We start from the raw sequence: 15367 nt of genomic DNA, 5'->3' as shown, positions 1-15367 counted from the left end.
TAATTTTTTGGGCGGGGGGCTCTCACAGGAAATGGAATTTTCATTATTGAAATGGCTAGGAGGTTTGAGAACTCAATAAACTTCCTCGGCTTTGAAATCAGGAGAAAGGTAGCTGGACATCTTGACCTGTCTAATCTTTTCATGCGAAGGAAAGTAATGAATCGACACATTGGAGTTAGTAATCTGTAAGAGAACTCTTTCCTACAAGAAAAGGCTACGGCAATAACGCTTATGCACTGAAACAGAAGTATATTAATCAACAGCAATTGAAAAATACTCGAGATTACAGATTTGAGCTCCTGCGAATGCCCCCCCTCCCCCACTCCCGTCTACCCCCCCCTCGCGCTGCGCGGCCCCCTCTCCCCTCCCCCTCCTCCTTCTCCGTCGCCTCCCGCCGCGCCCCTCCGTCCCCCTCTCTTCCCTCTCCGCCCGCCATCCCCCCCCCCTCTCCTCCATTCTCTGCCCCTCCGTCCTCTCCCCGCCTCCCCCCCCTCGCGTTGCGCTACCACCCCCCCGCCCCCTCCTCCCCCTTTCCGTTGCTGCGCAACGCTGCCCCCCCCCCCCCTTTTCCCCTCCTTCCTCGCCTCTCCTCCCTGCCCCCTCTCGCGCTGCGCTGCCATACCCCCTTCCTTTCCCTCCTCGTCTTCTCCACCCTGTGCTGCGCTGCCCCCCCCCCCCCTCCCTCCTCCTTACTTCACCCTCCGCCACTCACTTCCTCTCCACCACCCAACCTAGCTCATAGTGGTATACCCGCTCGATAGTAGTCATTTGTACTACCCCATCTACTCCAATGCTGTCCTCTTGACCTCGACTATGGTGCACCTGAATCCTGATTGCACATGGCCTCTTGCCAATTTGTCGTGGCTCCTGTGCACTTTCACAACCGTCTTCAAACTTCTTACCACCTCGGCTACTCTCCTCATCATAGGTCCTCTCATGCTTCATTAAAACTCTACACTTCTCACGTGATTTCTCCACTGGTTTCCCAGACTGGTTTTGTCCAAGATTGCAGCATTTTGGACAACATTTTCACATTCTCAGAGGCGACGGAGTGGGCCTAGCACAGTGGCCAGCACCTTGCCATACTCCTTCTTGACTTTGAGAAGGCGTACGATAGGGTAGGCTAGTCCTTCTTGGAAGGTACACTCTCTCGGTACGGTTTCCCGGACGAATGGATCAAAGGTATTGCTAGCCTCTACAGGTCGGCCTCCAGTCCGGTTATCATCAGCGGCAGGATGGGGGAGAGATTCACCCTCGAGCGCTTGGTGCGTCAGGGCTGCCCGCTTGCGTCCTACCTCTTCCTATTTTTTGCGGAGGCCATGACTCACTTCCTACGAGCCCGTACCACTGGTCTTCGAGGGATGCGCCTCCCTATTCGGGACGAGGCAGAACTTCTGGACTCCGAGTATGCAGACGACACAGCCCTGTATGTGCAGGATGATCTCGAGTCACTGGAGCGAGTGAGACTGTCCTTAGAGGTTTTTTGCCTAGCCGCTGGAGAGAAAATCAACTGGCATAAGTCAGTTGGTTTTCTTACGGATCCGGGAGCCACAGCTCACAGTGGGGTATTTTCCTGGGGTTTCGCTGGATTCCTAGAGGACAGACGACACGTTACCTGGGATTCCAGGTAGGCCTGGATATCACGCCGGCTCAGCAGTTCTTACCGGTCCTAGTCTCCATACGACGGAAGCTAGCCTTCTGGAGCACGGCTCGGCTATCCTTGGTAGGCAGGGCCCTTGTGATCAACCAGGTCCTTCTTGCCACCGCTTGGTACGTGGCCTCTTGCGGGTGTTTCTCGAGATCGTGTGTAGCCCAACTGAGGAGACTGCTGCGGAACTTCCTTTGGTCTGGCTCAAATGGTTCCGGCACCACCAGAGCCCGGGTCGCCTGGCAGACGGTCATTCTCCCCCAGACAGAGGGCGGCCTTGGCATCATAGATACAAAACTGCAGAGTCAGGCATTACTTGGCAAGTTAGTCATCCACGGTCTGACCCCAGGAGGGCAGACGTGGAAGCTCTTGCTTCAGCACGGTCTCAGCGCGTGTACCCCCCAGAGAGGGGGTGATTGGCAGCCGTCTATCCGGTGGATTTTCACTTCTGTCCCACTGACTCAGCCCCGTTCCCCCTTCCTCCGTAGCCTCGTCTCGGTTTGGAGGAAGCTGCGACGCAGCCTCTCCTAGGTTCCCCCTAGCTGCCGAGAGGAGATAGATAGACAGCCCCTGATCTGGAGCAGCCAGGTGACAGATGATATAGGTCGCTAGCTTGGAGAGAGATCCCATATCCCTTTGGCACTCTGGACGCGTGGGCCCGCGCTCGCTCCGGGTTTGGAGGGACGTCTACAGCCAGCTGAGCCCAGGCGAGCTGGCAGCAGCAGTAGGTATGGCACGTGGGATCCAGGCTTGGTGAGCGGAGATCGATGCTGCCATTCCTGCAGGTTGGAGGATTCCCATGATCACCAGACAGCTCGTCCCAGGAGATGAGAGGTGGCTAGGGCAGTTCACACCTCGTGGCATTCCTTTGGTGGTTGCAGGCCTTTTCTCGGACTCCTCGATTCATTTCTTCTCCGTCGCCGATGATAGCCGTCTCCAAAGCAGAGAGGCCGTGATCAATCCCCAGCTTCCCTGGCAGCGCCTTCGCATCATAGGGCTGCAAGGGAAAACGTGGCATATAGACCCCTTGATTATGCAGGACCAGGACTGCAGACTTTGGATCTGGGAGGGCCGTTCCTTGACAGAGGTGGAGTGGGACCCAGGGGAGTGGCGCTGGCCACCATTGGAGACCTCAGAGAACCCTACCCCCTTCTTCTCTTACAGTGCGCGTACTGATAGGCGTGCTCTTGGGGCTCTCCAGCGCGGGCTACCCACACAGGCACATAGTTGGTATGCCCAAGGGATATCTCTGGTCTTTCTTTGCACATTCTGGAAGACTCTTTGGGCAAGCTGGCGGCCGAGGAAGATCTCTTACTTTCTGTGGATGGTGGCCCACAAGGGGCTACCAGTTGGCAGCTGGCTGATGCAGATGGGGCAGGAGGGGCACTGCCAGATGTGTTTTCAGGAGGAGTCGTCCCTGAAGCACTGCCTTTGGAGCTGCTCGCATGCTCAGATAGTGTGGAAGGGAGTCATGGGGATCTTAGCGAGGGCTGCACCACCCGAGCTAGGACCGGTCACCTGGGGAGCCGTTTGCTAGTGCAGCACCGAGATGGGACATCACTTGGCTTATGAGTTCTCGAGGCAGGATCCAGTTTTCTTCATCACGCAGGCCACCTGGGCATACATGGACAGCTTCCCTTGGCATCTGACAGAGACAGATGCAGGAGCGATGACTTGGCACCCAGTTTGGGAGATCATTGGGAGTATTGCAGGCTTGCATATCTGGACTTCCAGATGGCAGACCTTAGGAGATCAGACTTCTCGGCTACCCAGACCCTAGGGACATTTGGAGCACGATCATTCACACGCTCAAGGGTCAGTGGGATCAGATTCACAGGGGGAGTCCCGAGCAGGGAAGGAGAAGAGACGGCGCTTCCTTCGCGACTGGGACCATCGAGAGCTGTTCTTCCAGCACTCTACTCAGAGTCTTCAGTGGCATTACTCCTCCCCACCGTGGCTGTTTGTCCACACCCCGATGAGATTATGCCCTGAGAGGCTTGTAATTAGTATTTTGCTACCTCGGGCTGTATCCATTTTGCGATTTCAGCCCGCTGGCCTTTAGGCCCTCTTGTACTCTCGTTTTCAAGCAATATAACTAGCACTACTTTTCTACGCAAAAAAAAGGAAGTATATTAATCAATAGAGCCGACCACCTTAAACTATCACTCACTTTGAGAGGGATCAATCGCCTAGCTCTTCGTTTCTATCATTTGGTTCGATTTCCTCACTGTCTTCTTATGTTGAGATAAATTTGCCTGGTTCACTAGTAAACAGGTCTGAGGCTGTGTACCTGCTTCCTGCAAATGAGTTACCCATTGATCAAATGTCCTTAAAGGACGATTTCTTAACAAAAAAATCAATAACTCTGAATGGTGAGTCATGTAGCAGGATGCTATTGTTGTGGGCAAGGAAGATTCTGTGAAAGTGTGACCCCAAGCTCCAAGACTGGTCCTCCTAGAGACTCCATGTTTGTGCTCATCTACTCGACATGTCATCTATCATGAGCCAATCACTACTAATTGATGACATAGGCGTGATTCTGTTGCTTGTGGGTGATATGCTTGTTAGAAAGTGAGTGGTAAACTGTGGATTTAGCTCATATCTCTCTCTCTCTCTCTCTCTCTCTCTCTCATATCTGCGTAGAGCCCCACAGGCCCAGCAGACCACAGTCTCTGAGACTATTGCCGAGAGTCAGCGGCGAGCTCAGAAGGCCCTCAACATCCGCATCCGCGGAGTTGAGCGATCAGATACGAGATCAGCCATGGATCAGGCGACAGATTTCATATCTGGGACACTCGGAGTTCAGGATCATGGCATAGTAGCTGCATATCGAGTGGGCCGGGATCCAGCACGGCACCAGCCACTTATCATCAGATTCAGAGATGCTGAGGCCCGTCTCGCAGCATTACGAAGGAGATCCAAATTGAGGGACCATCCACAGATTCACATGGATGAGGACCTTACAGCTCTTCAGTGGGAGGAGCATAGACGTCTCATTGCACAGAGGGATGTTGCCCGTCGTGAGGGCAAGTGGGCCGTGATCAGAGAGGGCAGACTTTTGATAGGAGCTATGCGATCTAGACCGGCTGGAGCCCACAGTTGACGACACGAGGCCTATGGGACACGTAGTCTGCCAGATAGCTTGAGTTTCGCAGTTTGGAACTGTAATGGTTCCCTCACAGCTCAGCCTGGCAACTTACGAGAGGCCTTTTTTGATCAGGACATCGTCTTCTTTACTGAGACCCATGAGAGCCCAGAGAGAGGCTTGCCGCAGGTGACAGGGTATGCCTGGGAGTCTGTCTTTCGACAGCAGACTAGACGATCAGGAGGAGTCAGAGGATCTGGCGGTGTGGCAGTTCTTTATAGAGAGCATCTCAGATCGATACTCACAGTCATGAGCAGAGACCATCGGGCCAGATATCTTTGGGTACGGATCAGGAGACCCCCCCTGAGAGACTTGTTTATTGCAGTATGCTACTTTCCCCCGAGACAGTCTCGTTATGCCTCAGATGGACCAGGACAGTCACCTTTTGAGGATTTGTCAGCCGATGTATTGGAGTACTCACGCCGCGGAGAGGTCATCCTTTTAGGAGACTTCAACGCGAGGACATCAGACAGACAGGCAGAGATTTTGGACTTTGCTGAGGATCCAGTCTTAGTTCCAGCTGCCCCAGATGAGAGTTTTCCACGCTTATCTTCAGATAGAGGAGTAGAGGTGACAGATCAGGGACATCGCCTATTGGAGCTTCTCTCATCGCACGGCATGGTCATTTATAATGGACTTCGACAGTGGCCGCATTCATCCACAGCCACATGTTTTCCCTTCGCGGGTGGTGGCACGAGCGTCATTGATTACGTCTTGGGTCCCCCGACTTTAATCCCTTTTGTACATAACCTCACAGTCGACCCTTTTATGCCTTCAGCCGATCATGCACGTCTGCACTTTATTCTTACCCAGATTCCTCATGCCCCCCCTTCTAGACATCATGAGCGTCAGCCATACTATGAGGTTCATTTTGACCACCAGTTTGATGATATTTATAGCCAGCACCTGAGTGGTCTTCTCCGTCCGCACCTTCTCGATGCCCTACCCTCCACACAGGATCGGTGGGACCTTGTACATACCTCCATCATCTCAGCAGCCCACAAGTCCTTCCCCGTCACTTGCCACACATCCAGTCCTCCACCAGTCGGTCTTGTGCCTTGTAATGGATGGTATGATGAGGAGTGTAAAGAACTCCGCAGGAAGCTTCGCCTTGAGACACAGGAGAAGTCTCCCCTCCTCATTGAGACCAAGAAGAGTTACAAGCGTTTGGTGCGACGCAAAAAGTGCCAATTTCTAGCCCGGAATGAGGAGGAGCTGAGAAGTTTACTTTTCAGCTGTGATTCCAAGGAATTCTGGAAGAAATTCCTTCGCTTGAAATCTCAAACTCCTCTTACAGACCCGCAGGTTTGGCTTGCCTATACTTCCACTTTATATGATATTCCAGACCAGCCACAGATCGACTTATCCCATGTGCCTAGACCCACCTCCTCTGCCTTATTCTCATCCAATAGTGTCCGAGCAGCAGCTCATCGTTTGAAGACTGGGAGAGCTAAGGACCATGATGGATTGCAAGCGGAGTATGTAATCCATGGGATTGATGCCTTAGCTACAGTCCTCTCCCGTCTTTTTAACGAGTCCATTTGTACAGGTCTTCCACCTAGTTGGCTAGAAAATACCATAGTACCCATACACAAGTCGGGGGATCCTTTGGAGGCGTCGAACTACAGGACCATTATGATTGGCCATGTCATGGCCAAGATTTATGCGACCATTCTAGAAGGACATATAAATGACCATGCCGAGGCGACAGGCATGAGAGCTAGAGGGCAGGCAGGATTTCGTGCAGAGCACTCGACTCTAGATCATATCTTCACACTCAGGGCTTTGATTGAGGAGGCGAAGTCACGTAAGCAACGGCTCTATTGTTGCTTCGTGGACTTCAGAAAGGCATTTGACACTGTGCCGCGTTTCAGACTCTTCCAGCGACTCCGTGACTTGGGATTCAATGGGGAGATTCAATGGGCGATCATGGCCTTGTATGAGAGAGTCACAGGTAGAGTCAGGACACGGGCGGGGCTATCGGGGGAAGTACGCAGTACGATAGGGGTGAAGCAGGGGTGTCCTTTGTCTCCGACACTCTTTGGTCTCTATATCGATGAGTTAGAGATGTACATACAGACGATGGGTGGTACAGGTTCTTTACTGGCAGGATCCATGATACCGATTCTCCTCTATGCAGATGACGTGGTTCTTATTTCTTCCTCCCAGCAGGGTTTACAGGCACATCTCCATGCACTCCATAGCTTTTGTCAGGACAGAGGGTTGTCTGTAAACCTTGGGAAGACCAAAGTCATGGTCTTCAACACGTCATACCAGGTTTATAGGAGAGGCGAGTTCTCTTTCACATTTGATGGGCAGGAGGTGGAGCTAGTCAGGGAGTATACATATTTGGGTGCCACATTTAGAGGTCCAGTCTTCACCATGACGCATGCAGCACGAGATAGGATCAGTAGAGGGTATGCCGCCTTGGCTCTTCTCGAGAGGCAGTGTGCACAGTCACATTTTCAGCATCCCGACACGAAGTCCTTACTTTTCGATACGCTGGTGAGACCTGCAGTCATGTATGCTAGCCCCCTTTGGGCAGGAGATCTCAGGGTTGCAGATTGGAGACGAGTAGAGAGGTTACAGATCATCATGTTCTCCAGATTGATCAGAGCGAAGCCCACGGTACCGCATCAGATTACGTTCGCAGAGTTCGGAGCTACACCCCTAGCGCTAGATGCAGCATTTCAGTCAGTTACGTACTTGCATAGGATCAGGGCGCTCGGAGACTCAGCAGCAGGCAGAGCACGATTACCGTGGCTAGCACTGACATCCTCGCAGATGTTAGCGGAGAGAGGTCATACTTTTTGTTGGTACCACACACTCTCCACATGGCTCACCTCGCTGGGCTTGGATATGGATAGGCTGCCACCATTTCGATACAGCATAGATGCCCCTCGCCTCCCTCTCACTCGACATGAGCTCAGTCAGGTTATCAGGGCAGATTTGTTGCAGCTATACACGTTTCACACTTGGGTTCATCCCACGGAGCTTCCTACGAAGATGGCCACATATCGTGACCATTTTCTCAGGATTTCAGAGGATGGCTTCATCATATCCCCAGGATATATCGGCGTTCATATGTCGCACTCACTCAGGATTGCCTTGGGCCAGCTCAGGGTATCTTCCCACAGATTAGACGTTGAGGCCGGCAGGATGCGTCGTACAGCTACCGGACATAGACCCAGGCGAGAGACTAGGATATGCCCTTGTTGCACTATGGGGGAGGTGGAGACTGAGGAGCACTTTGTTTGCAGATGCCCTTTATATTATGAGATCCGTGGCAGATTTCACTGTTTATTTGGGCACGGATTTGGACCTCTCTCTCGGATTATGGAGTATGAGGATCAGTATTGCTTAGCGTTGTTCATCAGGGAGATCACCAGATACAGAGAGAGATTCCTCAGAGAGCACCGTCGCATCCCTGCCAGAGACCTGGTTATTCATGAGGAGCAGGACGAGGCGCAGGACCATGAGCACAGAGATAGCCCATCTTGCCAGAGAGCACCGATGGTTCCACCCCGAGGATGTACATATGACATGATCCGGCAGCACCGCAGGATGATCTTACACAGAGGCCGTACCCGTCGCTTTATTTCTAGACGACGGAGGATGATGGCAGATTTTTGGAGGAGATTGCTCCATGGAGACTTGGCACCGCCAGCAGCCCATTTGACACTTGCCCAGATCTTCACACTCATGGCAGGAGGCATGGTCGATGGCCATGACTTCCATCATTTCTTTGGATCACAGACCCCTTAGGGAAGACGATGTTCCTCATATTCCATATTTTACATTTTGTATCTAGGCAATTTTGGTACTCTATTTCATTTCATTTTGTATCTAGGATTTTTGTAGCCATTTTTGGCATCTTAGCGGTATTACGATGAGGCCACCTAGTTGGCGCATCGTTGATGATGTATTTTCCTTTCGGATGATTTTGTGTCCCATAGGCCATGTATGGCCTTCCGTGGACCTTTAATAAAATTTCTTTCTTTCTTTCTTTCTCTCTCTCACTTTCTTCATAAAATCCCTCTATCATTATATTACAGAAAATAGTCCCAAAGAAAGGGAGTAAATATTACAAGCACCAAAAGACATCATTATGTGACAAGAAAGCAGGATAATCTATAAACGATTGTTGTAGAGAGGCACCGAAGAACTGATATTTAGCCAGAAAAGAAAGAAAGAAAGAAAGTGTCAAAAAAATTTCCCCCTTTCCTTGAGGTGGAGAGGACAAAGGCACTGGAAAAGAAGCATTACCATTTGAGACAGCCGGGGCTTTGCCTTTTTCTTGAACAGAGAAAAACTGTTTGACCCCTTTGTTTTTTACCACAGAAGAGGCATTTGCATTCTTACTCAAAGGCTGAACCATTTCAACTTGCACTGGCATCCGTGGAGCTCCGGAAGGGCATTGTGAAGCTATGTGCCCAAATTGCTTGCATTCAAAGCAAGCACCTGCAAACAGCCCCCACTTGAGCTTGTAAAAGGCACTGCCCATGGAAACATTATTCACAGTACCCGAATATGAACCGAATATGATCCGTATCCCACAAAATGCAGAAGCGATTCGAATTTCCATTGGGTCACGGTGGACATACCACCTTACCGAGGGAAGCTGCAATTTTAGGTAGAAGAGAAGACAAGCATTGAGAAAAATCCTTCTACCCAAACATGGCAACGATGCTGAATCAATGCTTGATAATCTCGGGTGGGAGACTAGGGCAGGACATGGACCATTTGCTGGCCATAGAAGAGAGGAGAGTGCTCCAGCAAAACCTGACGGTGCTTCTCATCAGCCATAATGATCTCAAAAAAGCCCCTCGTTGCATAATGAACTTTTTTGACATAAGAACCACCCAAGGTTCGAGTCAACCAATTCCCAACATCTGTTGCAGCAGGTATCCGCCCGTCCTGGGAAGAAAATTAAAATGGCATGCTTTGCATACTCCTTAACTGGATCAAATATATCATCGCTTCCACCATAATGCCAGTGGTGGGAAGTGGATCTTTCCAACCTTTGCGGGTGTCTTCAAACCCTTCATGCATAACCTCATAAACAAGCTGAGCCTCAGCAAAGTGGAATCATCTCCATCACTTGTTTTTGTTTCTGGTTGGAAACCGACTTGTCTTTTTGAAAGGTTTTCTCATAGGAATAATCCGCCATTCGAGTTAAGGAAAAGGCTTGGAAGCAGCAACACTTTACAAGGAGGAAAGCATAGCAGGTACAAAACTGTACGAATTTTTCCTGGCTGTACAGACAAAATTGTGCGGATTTTTGACAGTACGGAAATTTACTTATTTTTCCTGACAACAAAACTGTACGGATTTTCCCGACTGTACGGACTGTACTGTACGGAATTTTCCTAGCTGTACGGACAATATCGTACAGATTTTTGACAGTACGGTTTGTTTTTTTTTTTTTTTGGGGGTTTTTGTTGTGTTTTGTTTGTGGTTTGAATTTTTTGACAGAGCGTACGGACACAAAACGGGCATCAAATGGAACCTCGAGGGCGTCAAACTAAGGGAGAAACAAGCAGCTGCATTGTGGGAGCACGAGGGCTAGCGCGAGATCTCTCTCTCACATCTTGAGACTAGAACTCTCTCTCTCTCTCTCACACACGCCCCACACACTTTTTTTTTTTTTTTTTGGTGAAACCAAGAAAATTATATTAGGAAACATCCGTTTTACATCAAGGCAGTGCTTGAGAAAAGAGCCAATGCCCTATCCATCAGCAACAGTAAAAGAAAAGCTGAATGCAAGAAACATCCAAATCTTCCTCATGTAAGGCATCATATAAGGACTGCCGCAATGAGGCTCGGAAGAATTCAGATATGCATGATTTAGCTGTAGCCAGAGGGTTCATAAGGCCCAGTATCTGATCCAATGGAAGAAAAGAGCATACTGTGACAAAGAAGCTGATACTCTGCCAAACATCCTAAAAAACCTGTAGAACCTGTGTGCAGGAAATCTGAGAGATAAAAAATAGGAGATCTTGTCCAGAAGGTCTCTGGAATATGAACAAAACCACAATAAATGCGGAATACTCTCAGGGGTATGATGACATCTTGGACAAAGAGGAGAGGCAATCCTTCTTTGAGCCAATTTCACTCCCACTGGAAAAATACCAACAATGCATGTCCAGAGAAAGAGTATCTGCTTCAATGGCATTTTCAACTTCCATATCAATTTCAATTTTCCTTTCCACCAAGCTAAAGACTTATTCAGATGCCAAAGAGAATTAGCATGATGAGCAATCCATGGAGGATCTTACATCCAATGTTGGAATCGGAACCAAAGGGAGTAAGAGATCTGCAATAGCTTTCAATATAGGTCTATGATGCATCCCAAGATTGTATTGTTGGCATGCTGCCGGAAAAGAGAGAATATGCCCTTGAGTATCTACCACGTCATCAATGAACCGGATGCCCAACTTTATTAGATTGTAAGCTCTGATTGGTTGTTTTACTGCAAGGGGAGAGTAAAAAACAGCACTCCAATGAAGGCTTTCCATTCGAAGCGAGGAAGCTATAGAAGCAGGATGGGGAGACCATTTGATGCGAGAGAGCACTTTCTTCCAATCTTGAATCAAGGAAGTAGAAAATGGACAACCAGGGATTTTACCTTGAAATTTGCTAAGTACTACTTCCGATGGATCAACTAGCCAATGTCCATAAGCATTTGTGCGCATCTTACCACACAAAATTGCCAACATGATAGACCAAGGCTGCTCTTGTTGAAAAAAAGTCTTGAGCATAGTGATCTTTCTTGCCAACACATGAAATTTGATGTTTATGATATTCAAACCACCATGCATTCTTGGTGAGCAAAGTAGGTCAATTTTGAGCAACCTTAAAGCTTTTTTATGAAGCTTAGTTTTCCAAAAAAGCTCCATGGCTTCAGACCTAAAAGAAGAGAGATCTCGAGATGACCAATGTAATAGAGGAAGGTAAAATTGGACATAAGCTAGAACAATGGATTGGACAATTCGAAGCCGTACATGCAATGGGATAACCCAAATGTCTTACTATGTTTTCCGGATAAATAATCTAGCCGGCGGGCCACAGGATAGCATGCCAGTCACAATGCTTGAGAGGCAAGAGTTTTGATTTCTGAAAATTAATTTTTAGACCAGCTGCCAACCCAAAATCAGAAAGGGTATCCATCAATAGGTGAAGCTCCACAGGACTATTATTTGGCATGAAGAATGAATCATCTACATAAGCCTGTGCAATGAAAGGGCAGAACCAGGAATCTGAAGCCCCACTAACTGTGCAGTATCAACCAGATGATCCATATAAAGAAGCAAAGGATGTGAAGCAATAGCATAGAACAAAGCACTGAGAGGGCATCCCTGTCGAACTGATCGTTCCAGAGTCCAAGACTCAGACAAATGATTCCCTATAAAGCAGAGATGTGGAATCTGAGTAAAGCCAATATATGACATTAACTAGCTTTGGCCCAAAACCAAGTTTAGACATGATTTGAGAGACATAATCCCACTGTACTGTATCAAATGCCTTTGCCACATCCACCTACATGACCAAAACATCTTGAGCTGAATATTTTGTATATTCCATTGCGATGAGAGTATTGGAGATATTATCATGTATATGCCTTCTTGGAACAAAACCATATTGCCTGGGATGAAGTCCATCATGAAGGATATCCTTTATCCGATGTACCAACATTTTAGCAATAAGTTTATATATAACATGCATCAAAGTGATGGGCCTCCAGTCATCCATTGTCTCACATAGAGTTTTTTTGGGCACAAGCTTAACCAGACCATGCTTCCAAGCTGAGGGAAGATGTTGATGCTGCCAGGCTACATTAATGAGCTTCAAGATTGGACCCTTCAATTCAGCCCAGAAGGCTACAAAAAATTCAACCGTCAAACCATCCCAGCCAGGGGATTTATGTTTACCCAAATGCTTGAGGGCTTCATCCAATTCACTATCTGAAAAAGACATTTCCAGCATTGATGCGTTTTCCAAAGAAACAATAGGAGATACAAGCTCAATAAATCTGCTCCGAGCCAATGCAACCTGAGGTGTAGAAGAAGATGGCTGAGAAAAAAGAAGCTGAAAATGATCCAGACATTGTTTTTCTAGCTGAGATAAAGTCTGGGTCCAAAGACCATCAGGTTTCCTGACTCTCATGATAGATTGACTTTGTCTATATGCATATAAATTCCGAAAGAAAGATTTCGAAGAACAACCCTTATCTAGCATAAGAAGCACAAGACAATGAATTCTGCTCAGAAGCAGAAAGAGACCTTTGATGGCTAATCTGCACCAAGGACTGCTTGTATGATTTTGCCCACTGGATATGCTGTCTGGTTTCTGCCATGTACCATCTTCCATATTCCTTAATGACATTTTGAATACGATGTACAAAAGAGTTCCAAGCAAAGTCCAGATCCTCCTGAGCATGGGTTATCAATGGCGTGCAAGCCAATCTAATCATTTGCTGGAATTTTTCATGAGAAATATATAATTGATTGACCTGTAAGTGTCTGATTGAAGAGAGCTGCATGTCATCCAGAGGCATACCAAATGAAAGGTTGAGCCAAAGTGGAGTGTGATCAGATAGTTGTTGAGAATAATCAGTCCACATTTGACATGTATAATCATCATATTGCTGAGCATGAATAAGATACCATCTATCAAGCCTGGTCCAATATTCTGTAAAAGCATTATGATGATATGGCTTGGCTCCCTATATGAACTGAAGGCTTTGCTCCTTTAGCTTCAGCCTTTTCCACATATGTCTTCTGACCTCCTTTATTAGATGGCGGAGGAATGGCAGCTGGAGGAGGCGGAGGATAGAGGGACACTCAGAAGCTAGGTGCCCAAACTTGTGACAAGAGAAACAAGCTCTAGCAAAAATGCCCCATTTCAAAGTGAAATATTTCTTTCCCAAATTAACACCCTCAATCTCAACTGCAATAGTAGGGGGGGTTGGTCTATCAGTATCCCATAAATGCAAAAACGATTTTTATTACCTATGGGACGAGGGGGACAGATCACTTGTCCCAATGTCATCGCTAAGCCTAGAAGCTCTGTTCTCATGTAATCTGGAAAATCAACCACTTCAACCCATAGAGGGCAATGATGCTTGATGAGATTCTGGTAGTCCTTATTAGGAGACCAAGGCATGATGTGCACCATTTGATGACCAAAAAATAAAGGGGACATTTCCAGCATCTTTTGTTTTGTCAAGGCATCCAAGAGATGAACTTCATAAAATCCTCGGGAGGCAAAATAGACTCCTTCTACATAGCATCCACCTAGGAGAGAATTCACCCATTGTCCCACATCATTAGCCGAGGGTATTTTGCCTGGGAAAAAGATGATGACTGCAGTTTGAGAGAGCTTCTTCAGAGGATGCACAAGAGAAGGCAACTTCATCTTGTAAGTGAGTTTCGGAGCAGGTAGCATCCATTCTCTTCTACTTTGTTGAAAATCCTCATTCAACATGTCAAACACATAGGAAGCATCTTCAGAGGAAGGAGCTATGGGGAGCAGAGTTTCCCTTGATTGTCTTTTAGGTTCAGGAGAGAGTGCTCTCTTGACATAATACTTGCTTGTTTCTGCCATTGAGGGCTAGTCGATTCAGCAGGAAGAGTCAGATCAGAAAAAAGGGGGGGGCAGCGCTATTTCAACAAGGCACTGAATTTTGATAGAAAGGCCCGAAACTTGTTGCGACAGAAGGCTTGCAGGAATATTGCCTTACACAGAAGGGAACACAGAAACCTGTAGCGAGGCGCTTGGAGGGCTGAGAGGGCAGACAGGATGGCGAAACAGCGAGGAGTTTTCAGCGAGCAGAGGTAAGGGCTGCAAATTGGCTGGAAACGTGGAACAGTACGTCGTGCTCACAGACAAACAGAGAGCTGGATGGGATGCACACACAAACGGAGAGCTGGATGGAACGCACACACACAAACGGAGAGCTGCAGGAGGCTGGAACGAAGCAGGAAAGAGACCAAACGGAGCTCTAGAAAGGTGGCTGTTCACAGCGAGCTAGCGCAGGAGGGAGAACGGACCGTAGACAACAGTAGGGACAGGTCGGGATCACCAGAAGGGCCGGCTGAGGGCTGGAATCGACATAGCTAGAGCTCACAACACACACACACACACACTTTTTTTTTTTGGTGAGAAGAAAACACACACACACACACACGCCCCACACACACACATTTTTTTTAGTGAAATCTTTATATTTATGTGTGGGAAACCTCAAAAGAGGTAAAAACCCACCAATAAGTACAAGGAAAAAGTTTTTACAAGTAAAACCTCAGAGCAAAAGTCATGAGGTAGCCAAGTAAAAAGTTACATATCAAGCGGAGGAGAATCAAACATAGCATCCTCCAGCTTCAAATTGTTGCTCTGTAAAAACTGATGCAGTGATGAGACCACACCATCAATAAAAACAAGCTGTTTTTTGCCCTTGTGATTCTTCTTGATATAGGCTGGTACCCGAAATTTTTGAATCAAAGGGTCAAAAACCTGTTGTAACATGGGATGAAAAGATTCCAATAAAAAAGGTACTTTTGCATCCCTAACAG

The 15367-nt window shown here is 48.0% G+C and overlaps 1 protein-coding gene across 13 annotated transcripts in view; it reads left to right on the top strand.

Annotated features, from left to right (window-relative positions):
* LOC147883049 (uncharacterized) overlaps window positions 1-15367 on the top strand; it is a 262662-nt gene that overhangs the window by 127835 nt on the left and 119460 nt on the right. For 12 of the 13 annotated variants that reach the window (XR_015543772.1, XR_015543771.1, XR_015543775.1 and 9 more), the window contains one exon: window positions 29-108. The exons of the other annotated variant lie outside the window; for it this stretch is intronic. Coding sequence is in view for 7 of the 12 variants with exons in the window: in XM_087399419.1 (XP_087255545.1) it covers window positions 29-108 (80 nt within the window). In the remaining 5 variants the exon portion in view is untranslated. The remainder of the gene's footprint in view (window positions 1-28; window positions 109-15367) is intronic. 13 annotated transcript variants of the gene reach the window in all.

This window comes from Dipteris shenzhenensis, chromosome 28, assembly GCF_047967505.1.
Source record: "Dipteris shenzhenensis isolate YYH24624 ecotype China chromosome 28, Dip_SZ_1.0, whole genome shotgun sequence".
NCBI lineage: Eukaryota > Viridiplantae > Streptophyta > Polypodiopsida > Gleicheniales > Dipteridaceae > Dipteris > Dipteris shenzhenensis.
The sequence above is the reverse complement of the archived record's forward strand: the minus strand, read 5'-3'. Positions and strand labels throughout refer to the sequence as shown.